This window comes from Papaver somniferum, chromosome 2 (assembly GCF_003573695.1).
Source record: "Papaver somniferum cultivar HN1 chromosome 2, ASM357369v1, whole genome shotgun sequence".
Taxonomy (NCBI): domain Eukaryota; kingdom Viridiplantae; phylum Streptophyta; class Magnoliopsida; order Ranunculales; family Papaveraceae; genus Papaver; species Papaver somniferum.
The window spans coordinates 103,310,645-103,336,023 of NC_039359.1; the positions used below are offsets into that span (position 1 = coordinate 103,310,645).

General features: G+C 36.4%; 3 protein-coding genes across 3 annotated transcripts; all 3 read left to right on the forward strand.

Annotated features, from left to right (window-relative positions):
* Nucleotides 1–1,175: 1,175 nt before the first annotated feature.
* Nucleotides 1,176–3,730, forward strand: LOC113351707 (protein NRT1/ PTR FAMILY 4.5-like). Its single transcript, XM_026595644.1, has 6 exons — nucleotides 1,176–1,220; nucleotides 1,471–1,567; nucleotides 1,685–1,902; nucleotides 2,008–2,430; nucleotides 2,519–2,643; nucleotides 2,731–3,730. Exons 1-6 carry the CDS (start codon nucleotides 1,176–1,178, stop codon nucleotides 3,728–3,730), a joined length of 1,908 nt encoding a protein of 635 aa, XP_026451429.1.
* Nucleotides 3,731–4,263: 533 nt separating this feature from the next.
* LOC113348635 (dnaJ protein ERDJ7-like) lies at nucleotides 4,264–7,472 on the forward strand. The gene is made up of 10 exons (XM_026592477.1): nucleotides 4,264–4,427; nucleotides 4,540–4,602; nucleotides 4,692–4,758; nucleotides 4,847–4,906; nucleotides 5,385–5,435; nucleotides 5,543–5,623; nucleotides 6,203–6,321; nucleotides 6,536–6,653; nucleotides 6,938–7,064; nucleotides 7,142–7,472. The coding sequence occupies exons 1-10, from the start codon at nucleotides 4,315–4,317 to the stop codon at nucleotides 7,243–7,245; spliced, it is 903 nt and encodes a 300-aa protein (XP_026448262.1). The 5' UTR covers nucleotides 4,264–4,314; the 3' UTR covers nucleotides 7,246–7,472.
* Nucleotides 7,473–23,281: 15,809 nt separating this feature from the next.
* Nucleotides 23,282–25,379, forward strand: LOC113348636 (polyubiquitin-like). Its single transcript, XM_026592478.1, has 2 exons — nucleotides 23,282–23,412; nucleotides 23,792–25,379. Exon 2 carries the CDS (start codon nucleotides 23,792–23,794, stop codon nucleotides 25,163–25,165), a length of 1,374 nt encoding a protein of 457 aa, XP_026448263.1. The 5' UTR covers nucleotides 23,282–23,412; the 3' UTR covers nucleotides 25,166–25,379.

The following is a 25,379-nucleotide window of genomic DNA, read 5'->3' on the forward strand; positions in this document are numbered from 1 at the left end:
CCTATATTTCATGTTTCTCAGTTGAAACTGAAATTAGGGTCAACTAACTTTGTTCAACAGATTTTACCATATGTTATTGATTATGATAAGTGGGAACCAAAAGCTGTTTTGGAGCGCAAGATGTTCAGAAAAGGTTCTTATGCTGGCACTAAATGGTTAGTCAAATGGATTGATCACCCAAGTGATGAAGTTACTTGGGAGGATGCAGATGAATTGCTTCTTCGTTTTCCAGATTTTGAGGCTTGAGGACAAGCCATTTTTCATCCAGGTAGGGATGTTGCGGTACCAACACTAAGATAGCTTAGTTTCCTTTAATAATCTCTTCTATTTTTAGCTTGTCTCTAATTTCGTATCTAGTTAAGATTCCATAGTTAGTATAACTTGCTTCACAAGTATTTGGAGTTATAAATACTACTTATGAGCTTTGCAAAACACTTAAGAATTAATATACAAACTCTGTTTAATTTCTTCCAATCTTTTCTTCTCTTTAAATCTTCTTATATTCTTCTTATCCTTCTGATATTTTTCATTCACAGGGTTTTATTTAGTTCTTTTCTCCTACAAATGCTTCATACATTGTATGTTTTGGTCTAGTAACCTAACACAGTGTTTAACAATGAAAGGCAAGAAAACAAAACGATGGATATTCTGTTATTTTCGCAGCGGCGATATGTTTTGGATCTGAGATACTGATAGAGAACGATGGGGCGTACGGTAGGGCGCATCCTGGATTTTTTATTCCTAAATCTAGAAGGAACGCCACACGTGCAAGATGAGGGAGTGGTCTGGAAAATCACAACCTTAGATTTATCTTTTTGGGGACAAATCTGGAACACCACTAACACAGACAAACTTAGTCAAGCTTTGTTTTATACTCTCGATGAAGTCTTGATGGCCTTTTATCAATTGTCACCTGCCCACCTCCTTGAAAATATGAAATGCGTACTTAAGGGAAGTGCCCAACCATATGGCGCCCTACCAAATGTACTTTAAGCACAGAGTTGACAATCATAGATATTATTGAGTTTGTGGGAATCGATAGTTACCAATGGTTCACATCAACCCTGCCATTACAAGTCATTACTCTCTTCTTATAAACTCCTCAAACAATTGGCACAACCCACAAAATTAACATCATTATTTTGCTGTCATAATCTGGCTGTACATGACTGAGAATGGTAGGAGTTAACAAAGTCGCGTTAGATTTGACGAAACTAGCGGTATATACAAAGCTGCCTTCTCCATTATATATGTGACCTAGTTCATTTTTCTTTGAAAGACAATTTGTCTCACTCTTTGTACAACCACACCACTATTTGCCAATCCTAACTCTCACCTATGGTAAGTCTTGTTTTCTTCTTTCATCATGAGTCGTGAATTCTTTTAGGGCGAGCCTAGTCGACCAACTAAGGTGCACCTGTATTTGCTAAATTCCTGTATTTGACGGGTCCATGCGTGCATTTCCTCCAGGAGAACAAGGAAGAAGCAGCTATTCCAGACTCAATTCCTGCACACCAGCAATGCAATACAAAACGAGGCGGATTCAGGGCGGCCTCATTTGTTTTTGGTAATTATGCAATCAATTGTGTGTCACTTTATGATTTGCTACATATGCTAGCTATTACCAGTTTTGGTAATATCAAGATCAATATATCCATAATTTTTCTTATTGTCTGTATTGCAGTCCTGACAGGGCTGGAGAACATGGGGTTTGTAGCGAATATGGCAAGTTTGGTAATCTATTTCATGGCAGTCATGTTCTTTGATCTATCCGGGGCTGCAACCACCCTTACAAACTTTATGGGTTCAACGTTTTTACTCGCACTCTTGGGTGGATTCATCTCTGACACTTTCTTGACTAGATTTTCTACTTGTCTTCTCTTTGGTTTAATTGAATTACTGGTGAGTAGTGATAGCCATAATTCTGTTTTCATCCCCCTTTATACCTTCTGCTGGCTTTCTCATATTTTCATATTTAACTTGATCTGCTGGCCATTTCAATTGTAGGGGTTGATGGTGATGACGTTCCAAGCACATTACCGTAAGTTGCAGCCAAAGCCATGTCTAGATCATCCGTGTATCAAAGGAAATTCATCTCTAATGTTCTACGCATCTCTATGCTTGTATGCATTAGGTGCCGGTGGAGTGAGAGGTGCACTTCCTGCACTAGGCGGCGATCAATTTGATCCGAACGATCCAAAAGAAAAGAAATCATTAGCCACTTATTTTAACTGGCTGATACTTAGTGTCACAGTTGGTGCAAGTTTTGGGGTCACATTTATAGTAGATGTTAGCACCAAAAAGAGTTGGGCCTTGGGTTTCTTGCTTTGCTTGGTCACAGCTTTAGCAGGATTCGTTGTTGTCGCGGCCGGGAAGCCTTTCTACCGCATTCAGAAATTTGGAGACAGCCCCATCATAAGAATAACTCAGGTTTCTCTCTTCATTAGGAGTTCAAAGATTCCTGAAATGTACTTTAACTGAGTAATAATTTCTGATGGTTTTTACTACTAATGTGCAGGTTATAGTTATTGCAACCCGAAACCGGAGTTTGCCGCTCACTAGCGATGCTAATGAACTTCACGAAATCAACACCAAAGAAACCGCTTTCAACGACGAAAAAATTCCGCATACAAACCAGTTTAGGTAACGAGTTACATTCTTTAAGTGGCGTAACGTTTGAGCATCACGTAAAACTACTGAATTGACAAGTTCAAATTGCTGAATTCACAGATGTTTAGACAAAGCTGCAATTCCACCAAAAGATTCAGATATAATCTCAAATCCATGGAGGGTCTGCACAGTTACGCAAGTAGAAGAAGTCAAGATCTTAGCAAGAATGTTGCCGATTCTAGCCAGTACTATCATAATGAACACATGTTTAGCCCAGTTGCAAACAATTTCAGTACAGCAAGGTATAATTATGGATCTTCATCTCGGTTCTTTCGTAGTGCCTGCACCATCAATCCCAGTAATCCCATTAGTTTTCATGTCAATTCTCATACCACTTTACGAGTTCATTTTCGTACCATTTGCTCGAAAAATCACTAAACACCCGTCTGGAATAACTCAACTGCAACGGGTAGGAGTTGGACTAGTTCTTTCAGCTGTTTCCATGGCTGTAGCTGCTATAGTAGAAGTAAAGAGAAGAAACCAAGCCATCCATAACCCGCTGAAACCGATTAGTCTCTTTTGGCTTTCATTTCAGTATGGAATTTTCGGTATCGCGGACATGTTTACATTAGTTGGTTTATTGGAGTTTTTCTACAAGGAAGCTCCTGCGGGTATGCGGTCACTGTCTACCTCGTTTACGTGGTTGTCGCTTTCGATTGGGTATTTTCTTAGTAGTGTTCTTGTTGAGATCATAAACGCTGTGACTAAACATTTTACGAAAAGGAAAGAAGGATGGTTGTTCGGGCTTGATTTAAACAAGTGTAATGCAGACCTGTTTTATTGGTTCTTGGCTATCTTAAGTTGTCTTAATTTCGCAAGCTATCTATACTGGTCCTCTTGGTACAAGTACAAAACAGTTGATGGTTCTGTTGCTGATGCTGATACAACTTTGTTCGAACCCAAAGTTGTCGAGGATTCGAAAAATGGGTCGTCAGAACTTAACAAGGAAAAGCCTAATGCTACTGCTGAGGATTTTGAAGCTAAGAAAGCAAATGGTGTTACTTCTGGTTCTAACACCGCGAGTACTGTCAAGGACAAAGAAGATAAACACGACAAGTAGCTGAAGAAAATGTTTTGCCTCCAGAAAATTAGTATCTAGTTATGCATGTTGCCGATGCAAGCAGGGACACAAATTTCTAGCTCCACAACTGGATGCCTATCAATGAAAAATGTATCAGTCTCAATTTTACATCTTAGCTGCGCTCAATTCTTTTGCATTATTATATCGCTCTCGAAAAATCTCAATTAGTATATGAATCATGTCAAAAATTAAAAATTGAAATTCCAATGGTAATCTAATCAAAATTTTAACGGAAGAGAACGGTGCTTTTATACTATTTCTGTTTCAGAAAAATGAAAGTATCACTTTTCCTGAAACTGAAAGAGTTGTGTTTGATGATACTGTATTTGGGTTTGCCTTCCCCGAGTGAAGCCCCATTTTAAGTGTTGCTGCCCATGCTCTAAATGCCGGTGTTTGGGCTTAACTGCTGCTTTCACCACAGTAAAATCATCAGTTACACCATCCCTTCCGTTTTCAGAAGTCAACAGCAACAACAGATCTGGGGGTTTGGTAGATAATAGAAGGGTACCAATGTAATACGTGAAACTACAAAAAGAGTTTCTCTTTTCCGCTTCCAAGGAGGGATGGCACCACCAGCGATTTGCTGGTTTGCGTTCGCCGCACTGATACCTTGCCTTCTTCTACCTTCATCCCTCGCCATTTACTGTGATGAAGATGATTGCTATGATCTTTTAGGGTAAATTTGTTCCTCTCATCTTACCCAAAATTTTACTCTTTGAAATTCATTTTTAATACTTGAATTCTTATCGCCTAAATCTTGCATCCGTTTTTTTTCTTTTTTTTTCTAGGGTTACTCAGGGTTCTAATTCGTCAGAGATCAAGAAAGCTTATTACAAGCTATCCTTGAAACAGTAAGTATTTTACTATGAGATTTCAGTTTTTAATTTTTTTTAAGGTATTAATTCGTAAGTTTTGATTATGGATTTGATTAAATTAACAGTCATCCAGACAAAAATCCCGATCCGGAATCAGGGAAGATTTTTGCCAAAGTTGCTAATGCTTATGAGGTATGGATCTTATTATTTCTAGTGTTTGGGTTTTGTTTTGTTAGTTGGTATTGTGGTTGGAATAGAAGATGATGTGCTTTAACTGCAGATTTTATCAAATAATGCTACACGGGAGCAATATGATTATGCAATTGCTCACCCAGAGGAGGTAATAGTTCTTTGGTCATTCACATTTAATTGATAGGTTGAACAAGTTTAATAGAGAATTGAGGAATAGAATTATAAAAATGATTATGCATGGGTGCCATTTCCGTGTGAAACTTGACATTATAGTTTTATCAGACTGTAGGAAGTGCTCTTAAGTCATATGGTTTTGATTTGTCCTTTTTACACATTGAACTGCAAAAACAAAGGCGTAAGCATGAATCTCCACAGCCATCTAGGAAATTTGTTATTATCTGTTCTTTTGTTTAATAATCCCTTTTATATTGTCTAGCTATCATCTTTCTATACTTGATTTCTTTTTTGATGAACAATCAGTATGAAACCCATTCAGAATAGCATAAGCTGCTGAGATCTATTAATGTTCGGCTTCGAAAGACACAATCCTATTGTTACAGCCTTATAACGGCATCTAGCATGAGAGCTTTTGGTGTTAAATGTAATGATCATCTTCTTTATTTCAGTTTTTCTACAACACCGCTCGCTATTATAAAGCATACTATGGGCACAAAACGGTGAGATTTTTTTCTCCTTCCATAATCGGAATCCTTTCGCGATGTTAGATAAGCGTTGTGCTTTAAGAAGGTGTTTTTATTCTTCGTTTTTTTTTTTACAAATGCAGGATACTCGTCTTGTTCTTGTTGGACTACTACTGGTTCTCTCGGCATTTCAGTATCTACACCAGTGGACAAAGTATACCCAGGTATTGAATAATATAACTTGAGATGCATACCAAATGATCCAAACTAAATTTAGTCATCTTTTGATGTTGACTCGGTATTACAAGATTGACGCACATATGGATTATACTGTTAGCACCCGGATATTGGTTTTGCCTTCATGTTTTCCAACCGCAAAATATTAACATGGTCCAATTCTAGGAAACATGTCTATCGCCTGCAGAAACATATATATTTCTTGAATTGTGATGATGGCTTGTCGTGACCTATTTTCCTTGTTATTTATTCATTATTTCCATAAGTTAAGTGCACTATATCATGTGAACTATCTATTATTCTGACAGTGGTATTCTAATTGCTCTAATAAATATTGGAATCTTTGTGGAGATATCTCCTGACATATGCCTCGCCTGGTTAGCATTCCTTTCGGAGTATGTTGCTCATTGTTAGTATTGGGGAACATAGACACAGTTCCATGAGTGAATCTACTAAAACAAATTAGATATGATCTTTTTCGTGAAGAACTGTGTATGCTTCTGCGCTCCTCTGCTCATATCGGATTGCAAAGAAAGTGATTGATGAAGTTCTGTTTCTGTGTGCAGGCTGTGAATATGGTCAAGAAAACACCTGCTTATAAGAATAGGCTACGGGCACTTGAGCTTGAACGAAATGGAGGAACAACTAACAAGAAAAAGGGCCATAAGCAGATAGTAAAATCTGGGTTCGTAATTATTTTCTTGCATGTAGAAGTTAAACTTTTTGATAGATCATGATTGCTTGATGTCTAAAGAATTTTGTTGTTAAGTCGAACATTCTGGAAACAGTGTCCTTTGAACCTCTTCACCATGGCGTTAATGTTCTTTTACTCCATTCAGTGTCGATATCTGTTGGTTATCTATAATGTTTGTTCTGATATTATCTATGTAATATGTCAGGAAAAAGGATGAGGACCTCAGCAAAGAGCTTGATCTGCAAATAAGTGGAGCTGAAAAGCCTTCCATGTGGGGACTTCTTGCAGTCCAGTTTGTTCTTCTGCCATACACTCTTAGCAAGGTTAGAAATTCATTCTCCCTACCACTGTCAATCAAGATCATATATAATCCACAAGGCTAGAAACTCTAATAGAACAGAAATCTTACGGCTCCCTTTACTTGAAAATACCCTGATCACGAGTCTCTATTGTCAGCCTTTTAACTTTACCCTGTGGAGCGGCTTTGGAGTAGCTCAATCTGAGAACCATATATTTTTAATTCTTTGATTTGAACTCTGCAAAAGCATGTCTATCATCGGGTTTTTTTCAAGCAACGAAAGAGCACTGATTTTGTTAGTCTGTCCAGCTTTTGCTATGGAATGTCTGCTGGTTTTGGAGATATAAGGTGCGAAAATCTCCTTATGCATGGGAAGATGCCTGTTACTTGACACGAAGATGTTTGAGAGCAAGTCTGGACGCTTGGGGAAATATTGGTAAACTCTCACACCAAATCTCTCTAACTTCAGTTTTCTCCGTATCTTTTGCTTAACAACGAGCTTTTATTAACTAGATGAATACACAAGAGACGATCTTGTTCAACGCCGTCTTTGGGAGAAGACCAACTTAGAGAGCTACCTTGCTGATATGCGGAAAGAATCCAAGCGAAGAAGATAAAGACTACTTCTTGTATAAGATCTCTTACACTGGTTCTTTTTTTATTTATATGGGTTACTAAAGAATTAGAAAATTTTGCATTTGGGAAAGGAATTTATTTTCCAATCTAAAGTATACTTTTTAATACTAAATTTAATTTATACACATGTACTTGATTCTGTGAATTTATCTTGCGATTAAATCATTAATGTATTTGATAAGAACTTAATAGTTCTTACCTACTGCCAGCAAAGTAGTCTTAAGAAGCTTATAAAGTTCAGAACAAACTTATAATTCTCATTAATTTGAAAAAATAATAATATTAGGCCTCTTTATATTTTATATAGGCCATTTAACTCATAAACTTAAGAAAGAATCCTAAAGGGAATATAAAATTAAGGAAAGAACCCTAAAAGGAACAAATAAATTCATAAAATAAAATTAAAATATTAATTAGAACACCGTTGACACGGTGGGGAGGGCCGATCATAGAAAAACAAAGCACCGCTGATTGCACGAGGCGTTATACATCAGCAGTGTAATCTTTTTTTTTTTGTTGGAATGATGTATTTAGGCATATACTACCTTCGTTTCGGAAAAAGAAATACTTTTATAGTTTCATTTTTGCCTAAAAATAGGCCACATTGAAAAAATGAAAGTATCACTTTTCCTGAAATGGAAAATTAGTCGATGCATAAGCCAAAATATGGTTGCATAATGTGTTATGCATCCTTTGTGGTGATTCGCATAATGGCTATGCTTCGATTTTCGAAAATTGTGCCTAAAGTGAAAGTATCATTTTTCCTGAAACGAAGAGAGTACATCGCTTTTCGCGAATCGGACGAAGATAATGAGTCCACTCAGTTTTCAGTTACTGATTATTTATTTTTTGATCCCTTTCTTTGTTTTCTTTAGATCTCTTTGTCTATCTTGTTCATCTTCTACAATTAACATTCTGGATTATGGTTTATTTCATTCCTATGCATTTCTAACTACATTTTCATACTAAATCTAACAATCTTTCAAAAAATTTAATATATTATTTTTGGGTTATGAGTTACTAATCTTCTTATTTCTCCAATATGTCTCCAATGGCTTTTGCCATTTTGTTCATTGAGATTCAAGCGTTTGCAGAGTATGTCGTTGAGCTTTTGTTTCTAAGTATTGTCCGTGTGGGTGTCTCTGGTTTCAATGGTGTCTGGTGGTGGAATTCTTGGATCAGTTTCAACTCATTGAGTCTGATCCAAAATATATCCCGCTCATCAAAAATTTCAAAAAAAATTGAACTTCAACTTTTGAGATGTTTCATAATCTTTCTTGTATTGACTTTCAACAGCTGTTATACTTGCCTTAAAAGGTACTAGTACTTTCTGTTACCACGATAAGAGCCTAAATATACTTGTAATTCATATCCAAAATTACTCCTTAAACCTAATCCCTTTATTAGCCAAAAAGAGCATATTTTCTGTTTGTATCTTAGAAACATAAACCCTAAATTTCTTCTCAATATGGGAGGCTGCTAGTTCTAACCAGGTTAGTGATTTAATTAACAAATTCAAGCAAAGCTACCCTTGATCTTGGTGACTCCAATGAAGTGGTGGTATTTCATGATGAAATTATTAATGAAACAAAAGATGGCTCCAACTGGGAAGCTAGTGTTATTGGGAAAATTATCATTGAAGGTCGAATGAAATACGATACTGTTTAAAAATTTATTAAATTTACTTGGCCTTTCATGACAGATGAGGATGTGAAAATAGTAGAAGTTGAACCAAACATCATGATTTTCAAGTTTAGTAATTGGATGTTTTTGAATCAAGTCATTGAACAAAGGCCATGGAGCATAAATAAGCATTTGTTAGTTGTTCATGACTTCATTCCAGACATGGTGTACACAGAAAAAATACTGAGATTTCCAACAGTTCTGGATTCAACTCAAGCGTCTCATTTCAGAACATATGAATGTTGCATCTGTCACGAAGATAGGTGAAATTATGGGAGAAGTCACAAAGATTGAACCTTGTTAGAGCATAGCTCGGTTGAACCCACCAAGCGTTGGTATGTCAAGTTTGGTTGTCATATTTTAGTGAATCAAAACTCATCTAAGAGTCGCTTGATTATGTACTAGAGACAACTTCGTATAGGTTAGACTATAAAGTCTAAGAATATGAGACATACAAGTATTACTCGAATACCTGAAGAATATGAAGAAGTAACGAGCTACAACGACGACATCACCCTTCCTCTTGAGGTTAGTAATATTGACTTGAAATTTTTCATTCCTAACGTATCTTTTAAGTCGTGCTATATTGAAAACATAACTGCGAAGCTATGAATGAATATTTTACTCTAGTAGTGAGACATGATCATATGATCATAGTGTTAAGGAATTAGACTACGAAGTATGACACTTATCTTTTGAACTTCGTAGATATGACATCGACATAATCGTATAAATGCTATTGTGATTATGTGTATGGGTAAAGGTGAAGATTTCATCCTAGGAAACAACGTTTACATTTTTTTAAAGGAAGTACATTCGTGAACTTGTTTTATGAATCGAAAAGGAAATCGCTAGGATTATTGGTATTGGTATGCATTACATATATTTGGATTACCAATATGTGTGAGTTAGTAGAACCGATCATAACTTGTTATGTATCTTGGTATAACTAATCACAATGCTTGACTTATGATTTGGTATGACTAGTTTTGATTAATTAGTGTAACAAAGATCCCAGATAATCACCTGAGATGGTATAACCATATTTGTAATTGGTGTGACCGATCCTAGTAATTGGTGTGACCCATCACAAAGAATTGTGTAATCGATCCTTGTAATTGGTTTAACCTGTCCTAGTAATTGGTGTAACCTATCCTAGTGACTTGTGTAACCGATCACAAGCAATACCATGAATATATGGTAACCGGTCCTGGTAATTGGTGTAACTGATCCTGGTAACTGATGTAACCGGTCCTGATAACTTGTGTGTTCGATCACAAGTAATCCATATTAAGGTATAACCGATCCCAGTGATTGGTAGAATCGATTGAACCCATGATTGTGATTTTATATTTGATCAATCATATAATTTTCTTGGAATACAGATGAACCAATTCTAAACTTGTTTGGGAGTGTGGTATAATCGATTCCAAGATTGTAAATATGAAAGATGATTTACAAAGAAAAGATGTCAACATACTTTGAACACGAACAGTAACTCTTATTGTTCAAAGATATTCCTTAATTACTCAAGGAGATCCCTGTCCGAAATAAATTAAGAATCTTTTAATTAAGGTTGTTAGTTTTATATGCTTTAATTACCAGAAATTAAATGCATATCTCTAGAGAATAAAAATTAGTAATGTGCATTTACTAGTTGGAGATTTTCTAATGAGAAATTTCGGAAAATATTGGACAGAGCATTTCCAGGAATTATGAAAACCGACTTGGGAATTTATTGCATATATTGAGAATAATTCGGTTTTGGGAATTCCTTGGTGTCCAAATATCCTTGGTCTATAAATACCTAAGTTTTCATTTATAGAAAACTATCCTAAGAGCCAGGCAAACTTCATCTTTTTGTTGTTTCTAGTGGAGCCTTCTATCTGGAGAGGAAAGTACCCTAATTAGGCAAAATCTCTTATGACCACTCGTTTAACGACTTTTGTGGGATCAAGAAGCTCTACGAGTACCGTTGGTGGGAAACTATATAATTGCAGTTTATTATTTTTCGATTGATTTGATTGACTAACGGTTGTTGAACTTCGATTGTACCTAGTTTGTTTATTCTTGAGAATCTTCTCTTCTGATATAAGATTCACTCAAACTAGATCGAAGTGTCGACGGGATCTTTAGAACTGTTTGTATATCTAAAGACATCTTGTGATAATCCATTGTTAACAGACTATGTTCTGTGCGTGATTGATCACGAGATATCAAGTGGTGTTGTGCAGGTTTAATTGAATATTAAAGAAGATTTGAAAACGAAGAAGATTTCTTATTGGTTTCTCATAGCTTTGTGTAGCACAAACCTTGATCGGATGGGATCCAACCAGAATCGGATTTATTCGATTGATTAGTTGCATGAGATCGGCATCGCTTTATAGTTTCTTTTTGGATTCTATACTGACTGATTGGAAATCTAAACTATGTTATTTTTGTATTTGGGGGATAAATTGATCTAACCAGACAAAGGAGTTTATTAGTTTAAACGGAAGAGCTTTTACATATGACTTGAGATATCTTTATCTGGAAAGAATCGATAGAGTTGTTACCAGACAGATTTGTTGTTCCTTTACTGTTTGGAATACGATCCAAAAGAATTGTTCCAGTGCGTCCACTTATTGAATGTCAGAAGCGCAGGGATACTGAAGAAACTAAGTGAACTAGGGTTAGTTGCTTGGTCTCAATTATACGAAGTTGGTTTAGAATTTGTATAGCGGCTTAATACTAAGAGTATTCAATTCTGGACTTGTCCCGGGGTTTTCTGCATTTGCGGTTTCCTCGTTAACAAAATCATGTTGTATCTTTTACTTTTCAATTTCCGCAATTATAATTGTTTATTATAATTAAAAGTAAAATACACAAACGTTAACTCCGTATTACTTGATAGTGATCCTATAGAGTTTGGTTAAGTCCGAACCTATTATCAAGTAATCACATTTTGATTGTTGTATTGTCTCGATCTCGTATACATGGACAATCACACAAAGTGTGAACACTGGTTTGTCGTATTGTCTTGACTTTGTCCATAAACAATCACTTTCGGTAAGAGGACTTATAGGTGGATAAATCAAAGATTGTAGTGTATTTGGGTACCCTCGTCTTTTCAAACCTGATGATGTTATTTCGATAGGAAGTGTACCAGTCAAGGTGTGTGTCAACATTGATCTTTCATATCCACTAAGAAGAGGTGTCAAAGCCATCACCAATGTTGGAATCACTAAATGGAAACAAAATATTTATGAAAGATAACCAAGCAGTATTTGTACGAAATGTTATGTTATCAACCATTCAAAGGTGCCTGCAAGGATGCTGCAGATTTTTTAGCAAAGCCTCATGAAAAACCTTATTTTTTGAAGAAAGCAAACAACATTGGTAAAGTATCTCGTCGGCTTCTTCAAGCACTGCTCCAGCTTTAAAAAAGAACATGAAGAAGTTTGTCAAGTCTATAGTTTTTGTGCCACCCAAAGATGGTCTTGCTGTTAACATGGATTTTCTACTCAATAAGTCTAATACTGCAAACACTGAAGAAATCATGCTAGGAAAAAATACTAGGATAATGGATGAACCAAACACAACTTCATCTAAAACTAAGAATTCCACTTCCAATGACACGTGCGGCTGACAACACCACGGGAAATCAAACATCTCACATGGTCACAATAGGAGATAATCAGACAACAAACATAGAAAATGAGAATCAGGTTTATATTACTATCTCTACACTAAATTTTTCATTTTGTGCATTATTAATTTTTTTCAACCTCTCATAATTTAGGCTTTCATATATTGCATCTGCATTTAATTCTTGTAGGTTTTTTTCTTCACAGCAAATCGTTTATTACTGCTCATTTAATTCGCAACTGGTTTTGTAGTTTTAGCTTATGTTAGAGCACTGCTCGGTCGAACTCGCAAGCGTTGCTATCTCAAGCTTGTTTGTCAATGTTAGTGATAAAAACTATAAGTCTTGATTTCTAGTCTACTTATAGTGATGTCTCAAACTAGGATAGATTGTGTAGTTGAGCATTAGAATTCACGGCGTTCATCAATTGAAGACGAATAACTACTAAGGAGAGCTTGTGGAACTTCATCAACAAAAGGTATGTGGAGACTAAAACTCATCTATCACTTGGAAAGTCTATTTCTACTCTATCTCCTATATTGAGGCAAAAGTCGTATTACTATATAGTTGTCGCTTATACACATTTGAGATTTCGAGCTGAGTTTAACTCGCTTACATATTTCTCGAAATATGTGTTGGTAAGCTTTCGCTTCGACCAAGTTCATCTTATATTCTTGACGAAGTCAAAAGATGATCATGTGAAAATCTCCGAGTAACATCTTACATGGTTTGTGTGATAAAATCATTTGGTGTAGACTTGGAATGTTTCGTTATGATTATTTCAATAACTTGAAAATCGCTTTGATGTTAATAGTGTGTGAAAACGACTATTGTCATCCTCTAAGAAAGTTTCAATGATTGAAATAGAGTTTAGAATACTTAACCATCATTGGGTTATAAACATAATGTGCATTCTTGCATGTATGTGATCCATGACCGGAACTAAAGTATGCATACCCGTATGAGTACTTGTAGTTGTGAAATTCCGCGTACCAAGTACACATACCGGTACGCATACTTGCGTAAGGTATAGGTCCGGGAATTTCTGTTGGGTTTTGGAAGTGTATTTAAGTATGCGTGCCCGTTCACATACTGGGGAACCCAAACTCAGACCGACTACTTAGTTATGCGTACCAGTATGCATACTTGAGTAGTTAAAGTTCTAAAATCGGTTGGATCATGAACTAATACATTTATATATTAAGTAATGCGTTATTTTCAAACCATGGCTATAATGTTCATGAATTGATTCGAGTGAATCAAGCCGATTTTGCTTCAATTGTGTTCTTGTATACTTTTATGAGAATATAGCAATTGAACAACTCTTTAACTAGTTCCATTTGAGTCATCTGAACTAGTTATGGTTAAGATGAATAAGGTTTATATGAGAGTGTTCATATAGCTAACCTTGGTTAACTGTTATTGAGCCAACATGGTGTACATTTTTAGGTACAGTTACACAAACCTAAATGAGGGTACATTTCATTTGTGTGTAACAAGCTAAGTTCGATCTAACGGTTCAAAGATATTAGCTTGAATTTAATCGAGTTTTCATCTAACGGTGAATATTGAATGCTTTGTTACCAAGGTAACTTAGATTGCAAACCTTGATTTGAAAACTATATAAAGGAGAACTCTAGTAACTGGGAAACCTAATCCCCACACCTCCTGCGTGATACTAGTTGTATAAGCTAGAGTCGATTCTCCTTTAACCTTAGTTTTTTCACGAAACCATGTAGGTTAACGACTTAAAAACTTCATTGGGATTGTGAAGCCAAACCCAATTATTTTCTCTATAGTTACGTGTTCTGATCTCACTTCTTATATCGTGATTGAGTAGTATCTTTGCTAAGATTTGCTTGAGATTTATCTCTGATAGGTAAGATTAAAAGTAGTCACAAACACCTTCGTCTCATCGTTTGTGATTACACACTATCTTGTTTCGCTACCATACGATTAAGATTATTGTGAGGTGATTTATAATACTAGGTTGTTCTTCAGGAATATAAGTCTGGTTTATCAATTGGTTCATGTGCACCCTGATTTATCAAAAGACTGAACAAAACTCGTAGGTATTTTTGTGGGAGACAGATATATCTATTTCAATAGACTTTTCTGTGTGAGACAGATTTTTTTATCAAGTCTTCGACTTTGGGTCGTAGCAACTCTTGGTTGTGGATGAGATCAGCTAAGGGAATCAAGTGCGTAGTATCCTTCTGGGATCAGAGACGTAAGGAGCACGATTGTACCTTGAATTAGTGTGAGATTGATTAGGTTTCAACTATATTCCAATCCGAAGTTCATTGGCAGTAGGATAGTGTCTATAGCGCTTAATACAGTGTGGTATTCAAATCTGGACTAGGTCCCGGGTTTTTTTTTTTTGCATTTGTAGTTTCCCTCGTTAACAAAATTCTGGTGTCTGTGTTATTTCTTTTCCGCATTATATTTTGTTATATAATTGAAATATCATAGGTAAACGATCAATTGGTAAATCCAACCTTCGGTTGTTGATTGAAATTGATTGATCCTTGAACATTGGTGTTTGGTACCGTTCAAGTTACTCGTATATTCAATCGGGATCGCAAATTCCTATTTGTTGATTGCAGATTGAATTGAGATAAAGAGATATAAAACTCTTTGATATACTTTTCTATGGATTGAGTTTGACTGTCTAGTTGATTCTCTTGAAAGTATATTGGAGTTTGTCTATTCATATTGCCAAACAAAATATTGGGTGTGGTTGTTAGACCCCCGCTTTTTCAATTGGTACGTATCAGAGCAGGCAAACACTATAAACCTAATAAGTTTGTGTTTGACTGACCCTTAAAGTTTGTACTTATGGGAAATAACTTTTGGAAACTTTTTCTGGGAATCCGTAACGCACGCCAGAAATCCTTAAAGATTGTCCAAAGCCTATTATATATTAGACCTATGGTCTCCCTAGATAATCCTTCTTCATCTACGACATTGGAAATCTTAGATGATAAAAAACAGTCTAAAGGAAAAATTAGAAGTTCTTCTAAGAAAAATCACTCAAGAAAAATAAGTCGAAGCTCAAAGGTATGAAATCTCACTAGATTGCTTCTTAATCCTTTTGAGGAATACTATCATGACGAATCTATTGACAAAGATCTATTTCAAGCTTTTGAACGGGTTTTCAAATTCTTAGAAAAACTCAACTTGATTGAGGAAAGGAATTGTCCTGATAAAAGTTTTGTATCTGTCAAATCATGCAAGATTTATGTACGAAGTAAACATACTGTCAATCCATATGAATTCAATAAACAGAATTCTTGTCGGTTTGATGCAGGTTCTAAATGTCAGAAAACATTTTCTTCTATCATAATAAAGGGGAGTTAAAAAGCTCTATTAACCCTGATTATCATCATTATTATGATTATATCACTGGTACCGTTCACAAATATCAACCAGAAACTGTGCATGAGACTGTCTCTGCACATACTGCCTATTGGTAACAAGTTTGGCTCTACCCCATTTGTATATAACTTGAGATGGGGCAAGTAACAATGTATTTCGTTTTGAACAGTGGGTTAATTTTTTATTTCTTTAAAAACTCATTGACTGATTTCTTTTCAGTCTGTTCATCTGAGGATAAAAGTATGTGGTCTTTCTACTTTCGCATTATACTGTGTCCTTACAAGTTACGATCCTTGGCACTGAACACTTAAAATCCTACATTTATCCTTTATAGGTCGTAGTTCAGAAACGGGTCCAAGCCCATTTTTGGGTTTATAAGAGTAGTGGTACGCGTACCCTTCTTCTTCCTCCCCTCTTGTCCGTGTACGTGAACTTTTTAGGGTTCATGTGTTTTCTCCATTAATTATCCTTGGAGATCAAAAAGTGAAAAGGGTTTTTCAAGGGACATACCAAGTAAGTCTTCTCTTCCTCTGATCTCTCTGAATTTCTAAATCTCATGAGGAATTTCAAGGTTTCAAAAGAAGGTTCAAAAAACTTGGGTTCTTCATCTTCTTCTAGCATGAACTTACCTATAGATCAAAGTTCCATTAGGATTAGATTTGTCAATGATTCATGTGGCAAGTTTTTTGAAAGGATTTCATCTAATGGGTTTATTCTAGAAAATAAATTGGATTTTGTTAGTGGACATAAAGAATATTTGGTATGTTTTGAAAAGTTCAATCTTAGAAACATCTTTGATGGTCTTGGTGAAGGTTTTGACACTCTTACAAGATTCTTCTATGCTAACATCTATGATGTTAATCATGATGACATGGAATTCAAGACCACGATAAATAACAAAGGATTCTTGTTAATAGAGAGTTGATTTCAAGGATCACTAAAATTCCCCTAGGGAGTTTTCGCCTTCCAAGACCTAGTTGTGAAAGACCATCTTATGAAGCCATTTTTAATGGTATTTGTGGTAAGAGTGTTGATTGAAATGAAGGGAAATTTCCTACTACTCATCTTATTCTTGCCTTGATGTCTTTTGTAAAGCTTGGTATTTCTAATCTTTGTCCCTCCACGATTGAGAATTCTCGTTGGGGTCATGAGTTTGCGGAGTTGGTATATTTCCTTGTGTTGAGAACTCAAAGTCTCGACATTTGCGGGTTTATCATTTATCAAATGTTGTTGATGACTTCTTCCAACAAGAAGTTAGGATATCCTTATTTTATTGAGCGAATTTGTCGCACTTTCTCCATTGCTCCAATTGGCAACTCTATTGGAACTCCCAAGCTTGTTCGTCCTCGTACTTTCAAACGTATGAAGGAAAATGCTTGTAAGGGACAAAGATGTGACACTCTTGTTGACTCATGTGATTCTTCCTCCATGAAGCTACTTCATCAAATTCACAAGGGTGTTTGCAAAATTGATTCCAAGATAAGGTTTGTGCAAGAACAATTACTTGTGATTGCTACTAAGTTTCCTGAAATCAAGGAGGATATGGATAAGGTTCGTACCACATTTATGATCTTCGGTGATGAAGATGATGATTAGATTTTCGTGCCTTATCTATATTGTCTAAAAAACTTCTTATGAGAATTTATTCTTGTGTTTTTAAGAAGGATAACTAGGGTTTGGAATAGCCGTTATTGTGAGTATACATAACTATTGCCAACATTTTCATCTTGCAATGTTTTTAGATTTATTTATTTAAATTCTAAAGTTTATTTGGAAGATGATTTTGCAGTATTAATCTTTATGGTTTTATATATTGAAAATTTTTATGGGATATGTTGTTTACGTCCGTGAACCTTGACTGTCCCATATTTGTTCAAAAGTTAACTCTATTATATATCGATATGAAAGTATTGATAAAAGATAGAAATGAACTTTTGATTACAAAAGTTAATCCTTTTATGTCATTATGCATATATTGATGGAAGAAAGGATGAACTTTTGTTTACAAAGATTAAGTCTATTATATGTCATTGTGCAAATAGTGATGAAAAATAGAATGAATCTTTGATTATTCCGTAGTATTGGTCTTTCCCTGATCCACATATTTGTGTATGTACTGTGTTGCTCCGTAAGTTCTCTTATGTTGAGCATGACCAATTGAATTGATCATTTTCCTTGTGGTTAATTCATTGAGATTTTTGGATACAAATTCATGTTTCATGTGATTTGTTAATGTCAAAAGAAATCCTTCTTTTCTTGTAAAAGTAAGGTCGCTCTTGTTGTTCTTTCGGGAATGACATTTTATGGGGGAGAGTTCTTAATTGAACTTGTCCTTAATTGCCAAATCTCTATGGGGAGTGTGGTTGTGGAATATTGCAGGAGTTATCTTGTATATTCATAAACTCATTGATGAATACACTAAGTTTCGACTATATGAAATCATAAAAACAAGTTGGTATGTTGTTCTCTTTTTGTCATGAAGTATCTCTATGAAAATTTCATGAGGATCCCACTAGTTTTCGTACCTTTGCCAATTTATATTTACAAAAAGTGGGAGAATTAATGTGTAGTTCACACTACAAATACATATGGTTTACGTATCATTATGTACGGAGGAGTGTTTTTCATTGTGAGATGAAGTATTGACTAAGGGGGAGTAATACATATCACCACAGTATTGTTGTCAAAGTTGTGATACATTTGAACTTTGATGTTGTGTAATAATACTATGACACTGTATAACTATGATGCTGAAAGCAACTGTTTTCTCATTGTTATTGCTACAGATCTTCAACAACTATGATGCTGAATTTAACACCTTTAGAACCATTGGAGTACTTGGAAGTGGCGAAGATTTCGATTAATGTTGAAGAACCAATTGGTTCATGTGCACCTTGATTTATCAAAAGACGGAACAAAACTCGTAGGTATTTTTGTGGGAGACAGATATATCTATTTCAATAGAATTTTATGTGTGAGACAAATTTGTTTATCAAGTCTTCGACTTTGGGTCGTAGCAACTCTTGGTTGTGGGTGAGATCAGCTAAGGGAATCAAGTGCGTAGTATCCTTCTGGGATCAGAGATGTAACGAGCACGACTGTACCTTGAATCAGTGTGAGATTTATTAGGGTTCAACTACATTCCAGTCTGAAGTTCATTTGTAGCGGCTTAATACAATGTGGTATTCAAATCTGGAATAGGTCCCGGGGTTTTTCTGCATTTGCAGTTTTCCTCGTTAACAAAATTCTGGTGTCTGTTATTTTTTTCCACATTATATTTTGTTATATAATTGAAATATCACAAGTTGTGCGTTGAATCGATCAATTGGTAAATCCAACCTTTGGTTGTTGATTGAAATTGATTGATCCTTGAAGATTGGTCTTTGGTACCGTTCAAGTTACTTCTATTATATTCAATCGGGCTCGTAATTTCCTAATGCTAGACTGGTGCATCTTAACCAATTAAGAAGTGATCACACACCTATCATGATAGTCACTGATGCCACTATTCCTAATTGCTAGAAACCATTTAATTTTTCTTAACATGGTTAAATGATGATACTTGTGCTTCTACTATTGCCAATGCATGGAAAATAAATGTCAGTGGCTCTCCTGGATTCCAACTGGTCAAAAGGATTAGTCAACAAGGAAGGAACTATCAATCTGGAATAAAGAACACTTTGGTAATATCAATCAAAAAATAGATCATTTACAACATGAGTTAAGTATAGTACAAGCACATGTTGTAAGTAGTCCTAAGAGTAAGATTTATATATCGTTGGTTGTTCGCATGGAAGAAAACATCGTATTGCGGCCAAATAAGAGATGAGTATATCTACTTTCCCTGATAGGTATTTGGGGGTCAAGCTCGTGCCTGGACGGGTCAGGATTGACTATGTCCCAGATGTTGTTGACAAAAGAAAATTTAGGCTAGATGGATTGGTAGTTTGTTATCTTTTCAGACGAGAATTGTTTTAATCAAGTCTGTGACCGTGAATTATTCGATTAACAACATGAGTGTTTACGGATGACCATTCAGGATAATCAAGGAATGTGAGAAAGCCAGTCGAAAATATCTTTAGAGTAGATATTCTTTGACTAGCAAGAGATCGGTGATGGCTTACGACAAGGTTTGTTGTCCATTCAGTGAAGGTGGACTTGGTTTGCCAAGTATGAAAATAATGAACAAGGCTTTATTAATGAAACTATGCTGAAGTATTTTGTCCTCCCGGAGGGATGTGCGAGATATATGAGAGCCAAGGTTTCAAGGTAAATGGTGTTGTTATTGATTATAAAAACAACTCCTCTATACTTCCATGAATAAGATGGGTTACTCAGAATGTTTTTGAGAATACAACTTGGGTGGTGGGAACTGGTGAGAATATTTCGTTGTGGTTCGATAAATGGCTTGGGTCTGGCAGTATTGCAAGTCTCATGGGTATACCAGAGACTGCATGATTTTCTCTTCTGACTAAACTCAGTAGTGTGATCGTTGATGGTGAATGACATTTATTGGTTTCTATTTTGAGAATCATGGTAAGGTGTGGAGTTGATATGGCATGTATCAATCAACCTGCAGGTTGAATTGACTTGAGAGTTTGGATGCTAGATACAACTGATAGATTCTCAGTAAATTCTATTGTTGAAGTAGTGAGAAGCCACCAGTCCTCATCTTTTGCAGGGTCTGGTCTTTTATGGAAGTGGCAAATTCATTCTACTGTAGCTGTTTTAAATAGGCGGTTGAATCCTCAATGTTGCGTTACTCAAGCAAGGCATACAAAAATGGGATTTGAGACTGTTAACAGGTGTATCATGTGTAAATGTCAGGAGGAAGTGTTAACTATATTTTATGGGAGTGTGAAATAGCTAGAAAGTGCTGGAATTTGCTTAAAGTCATCTTTAAAATAATGTTGGTTTGTGATTTGAAGGAGTGTTACAAATCTATGAAGGGAAGAAGCAATATAGTTAATGATCTATGGTTACTTGCAATTCTATGATTATGAAAAGGCCTAGTATGATGTTAATTAGCAAAGCTATGCTTATCAGAATATTGAATCCTTTGCCTAAAGATTGGACATTTATAACACATAATATCAAGGGAATTAGCCTTAATATATGATCTAGGTTTGACCACTTCTTGTAATGCCCAAACAAGAATATCACGAAGTTTCTCATTCCTTATGGGTGACCTTTATTTCCACACTAATAGCAAACACAAGGAATGCTCTTACCTGGGTACGTGTGTGTTGCCTTTGGAGCTTGATAAACTTTATTCTTTTGAACATTAACTGACGACGAAGGTATTTTTTTTCCCATCAGTGTAAGCCTTTGGTTGAGAAGAATCACTAGCCTTGAAATTTTTTACCGATTTGCTAAAACTTGGAGCATCTACTCCTTTATATCCCAATCCTCATGTATCACGATGATTTTACTTACTCCTAATATTGAGATTAATTTGTACGAGCTAGTGTTGAGCTTTTTCAAGTCCTTCTCCAACATCTTGGCAGCTAGATCATCCTTAAGGAATTTTTATCGAGAGATACAAGCACTTTCTCTGTCTTCAAAACTCATTCGTTGAGAGTTAATCCTTGCTTTAGTTGCTGCAAGTTTCTCTTTCAACTTATAGAAATCTCAACGAATATTATCACAATCAAGTGATTTTTCAGTAGGTTTTCAGCAGTATTTTTGATGGTCGAATCGCCGAAACTCCAAGAATAAAGGCCTTCGTAATTTTTTTTCAATTTCTTATTTTCTCGACAATGTTGAGTCAGAAATTTCATGAGACAAGAAGTCATCATTTTTTTCTTTGCCAAACATTTAACAACTCAACATGCTCTGAGATTTCCTCATCTATATCCGAGCCACCTTCATTGAAAAATTCATCCAATTGTTTCGTAGACGTGTTTCCCAGGTATCAACATTTTCTACATCATGACCAAGATGAACTTGTCTCGTAAATTCACCCGAAGTGATTTCACGAGGATATTTAGATATTGACTGCACAAAATGATTGTCCGCATAAAATGATTGATTGCACAAACCCTGATTGTGACGATTATATACTAAGACACATTTTTGAAGAACCATAAACATATGGAAAACGTATATGAAAATATCGAAAGCGTGGTATGATGGAGTGGACTGATTAAGTGTGAACTATTATTGTGGTGTTACTAACAAAAGCGACATTACAACACATAAATCAATAAAAGATGTAACTTAAATTTTTAATGAATGAAAATATTTATTTGTTTTACGATTGTTCATATTTATTTTTCCCACGGCTTAGCAAAATGTGGCTTGGCAAATTAGGTTTATGGCCCTTGATAGAATTCTCCTTGACTATAAGATAAGGTAAATTAGGAGTCATTTAGGAAATTTCAACTATGGCTTGGGGGCCAATATCGGGTGGGTTGATGGATAGCATGCTCCCTCCCACTACGAGACAGGTTCGAACCCCTCGTATAAGGATGTACAAAATAGGGGTGGGACTTGCCAGCGTTGCCGTTGATAGGAATCTCTTTTAACCATGAAGCAAGGCATGCTAGGAGCCATTTAAGAAACTTCAAACTGTGCCAACCGCCAACCCCTTGACCAAATTGAGTATCTTGATAACACACCACCAAGCTATGAAACTTCAACTGTAGCCTCTTTGTCGGCCTCTTTGTCGGCCACCATCCAAAGCCAAAACGCTCTAGGGTTTGATTTTTGAATCTCGGTGGACCCTGCGCCTCGAGAGATTGTGGAATTGTATTCAAATAGCTAGTCGAATTATGGACACCCAATTGACACCAATCAAACCAATAATAAGTCATCCATGACCGTTCAAAATTATTTTTTTATTATTAAAATCCTCCTTTATCCGAATCTAAAAAGATATTATAATCAAAGAACCTTTCCCAAAACTTAAATCCTGGCCATTGCTTTATCCCTTTCCCATGTCTAGATTCATTTCCCACCTAAACATTAATTAAAGGATGATGACAACACAAAAACCCATTATTGCCCTTTCCCTTTGCTGACTCCATCCAGGAAAGAGACGACAAACCAAAGACGGAGACCTCTTCAAAGACTGGGACCTACACTCTCGATACACCGTTAATTTTAACGCCGTGATTCTTTTTTTTTCATAAAATTTAACGCCTACCTATTCTTGACCTCATCTCTTCCGTCTTCTTCGTATTGGCCAAAGATTCCTTACCATCTTATCAAGAAGATAACTAAGGCAGGTTTACACGTGTCGTACAATAACTGGTTTATTGTGAGGCGGTTCCGTCACGGGTGGGATTTCCTTTTGCGTGTTGAAATCGAAGATTGTTCTTTTTGGGTTATAAATAGAGACCTTCACAGCCTTTGTTTTCCATTCCATTGTTCTATACAATATCCTCCTGTTCTCTTCTCAGATTAATCTCTCAGTTTCTCTTTTTGCGATCTAAAGGATCTTCTTCAATTCTCCTTCAAGGTAAATTAGGGTTTCTTCTCTGCCTTCTGTTTTCAATTATTAATCAATTTGTTTGTTTGTAATTAGAACTTGAAGCTAATCAACATCCATGATCATATCCATGATGATATTCGTAGTGTTTTGATTTCCGAATTTTTCAAATTTCCTTAGCATATGTTGCTTTAAATTTGCTAATCATCTGTAATTCGGATGGTAGTTCTAAGTTTAGATTGGTATTATAATCGTCTTGATTAGGTTTTAAACTGTTATGGATTTCCTGATCATCTGAATTTTCGATGTTTTTTATGAGGATGTTGATTTAGTTTTGTGAATAGTTTTCTTGTTTTATGATTCTCTTGATCGGTTAGTCTGATGTTGTTGTGTTTTGTTTGATTAACAGATGCAGATCTTTGTGAAAACTCTTACTGGTAAGACCATCACCCTTGAGGTCGAGAGCTCAGACACCATCGATAATGTCAAGGCTAAGATTCAAGATAAGGAAGGAATTCCTCCAGACCAACAACGTTTGATCTTCGCTGGTAAGCAGTTGGAAGATGGAAGAACTCTAGCTGACTATAACATCCAGAAGGAATCAACTCTCCATCTTGTCCTCCGTCTTAGAGGTGGTATGCAAATCTTTGTCAAAACCTTGACCGGTAAGACCATCACTTTGGAAGTCGAGAGCTCTGACACCATCGATAATGTCAAGGCTAAGATTCAAGATAAGGAAGGAATCCCTCCAGACCAGCAACGTTTGATCTTTGCCGGAAAGCAGTTGGAAGATGGTCGCACTCTTGCCGACTACAACATCCAGAAGGAGTCTACTCTCCATTTGGTGCTTCGTCTCAGAGGTGGTATGCAGATTTTCGTCAAGACCCTTACTGGAAAGACCATCACCTTGGAAGTTGAGAGTTCTGACACCATCGACAACGTCAAGGCTAAGATCCAAGATAAGGAAGGAATCCCTCCAGACCAGCAACGTTTGATCTTTGCCGGAAAGCAGTTGGAAGATGGTCGCACTCTTGCCGACTACAACATCCAGAAGGAGTCTACTCTCCATTTGGTGCTTCGTCTCAGAGGTGGTATGCAGATTTTCGTCAAGACCCTTACTGGAAAGACCATCACCTTGGAAGTTGAGAGTTCTGACACCATCGACAACGTCAAGGCTAAGATCCAAGACAAGGAGGGTATCCCCCCAGACCAGCAACGTTTGATCTTTGCCGGAAAGCAGTTGGAAGATGGTCGGACTCTTGCCGACTACAACATCCAGAAGGAGTCTACCCTCCATTTGGTGCTTCGTCTTAGAGGTGGTATGCAGATCTTCGTGAAGACTTTGACCGGAAAGACCATCACTCTTGAGGTGGAGAGCTCAGACACCATCGACAATGTTAAGGCTAAGATCCAAGATAAGGAGGGTATTCCTCCAGATCAGCAGAGGTTGATCTTTGCCGGAAAGCAGTTGGAAGATGGTCGCACCCTTGCTGACTACAACATCCAGAAGGAGTCTACTCTCCATTTGGTGCTTCGTCTACGTGGTGGTATGCAGATCTTCGTTAAGACTTTGACTGGAAAAACCATCACTCTTGAGGTGGAGAGCTCGGACACTATTGACAATGTTAAGGCCAAGATCCAAGATAAGGAAGGGATCCCTCCAGACCAGCAACGTTTGATTTTCGCAGGAAAGCAATTGGAGGATGGTCGTACTCTCGCTGATTACAACATCCAGAAGGAGTCCACCCTTCACCTTGTCCTTCGTCTTCGTGGTGGTAACTAGAGTGTCTGTTGATGGTGTTTCAGCTATGGCTTGATGATTTGGTGTCGTTTGTGTTCCCTTAGTTGGAGGAACTTTATGTTATGTTTTCGTTTACTCTTTTAGGATTTCCCTTATGTTCTATTCACTGCATTAACAGTTGGGTGCAGTGTTATCATCGTATGTGGTTCTTGTTGGTTATTGAATAAATTGTTGCTTTAGTAAACTGGTTTTGAGC

Excerpts from the sequence above, each read along its gene's own strand:
- LOC113351707 (XM_026595644.1), top strand. The coding sequence starts at position 1,176 with ATGGTAGGAGTTAACAAAGTCGCGTTAGATTTGACGAAACTAGCG. Across the intron at positions 1,568-1,684 it reads GGCGGCCTCATTTGTTTTTG|TCCTGACAGGGCTGGAGAAC; the intron begins GTAATTATGCAA and ends TCTGTATTGCAG. Across the intron at positions 2,431-2,518 it reads CCATCATAAGAATAACTCAG|GTTATAGTTATTGCAACCCG; the intron begins GTTTCTCTCTTC and ends ACTAATGTGCAG.
- LOC113348635 (XM_026592477.1), top strand. The coding sequence starts at position 4,315 with ATGGCACCACCAGCGATTTGCTGGTTTGCGTTCGCCGCACTGATACCT. Across the intron at positions 4,759-4,846 it reads AAGTTGCTAATGCTTATGAG|ATTTTATCAAATAATGCTAC; the intron begins GTATGGATCTTA and ends CTTTAACTGCAG. Across the intron at positions 5,436-5,542 it reads CATACTATGGGCACAAAACG|GATACTCGTCTTGTTCTTGT; the intron begins GTGAGATTTTTT and ends TTACAAATGCAG.
- LOC113348636 (XM_026592478.1), top strand. The coding sequence starts at position 23,792 with ATGCAGATCTTTGTGAAAACTCTTACTGGTAAGACCATCACCCTTGAG.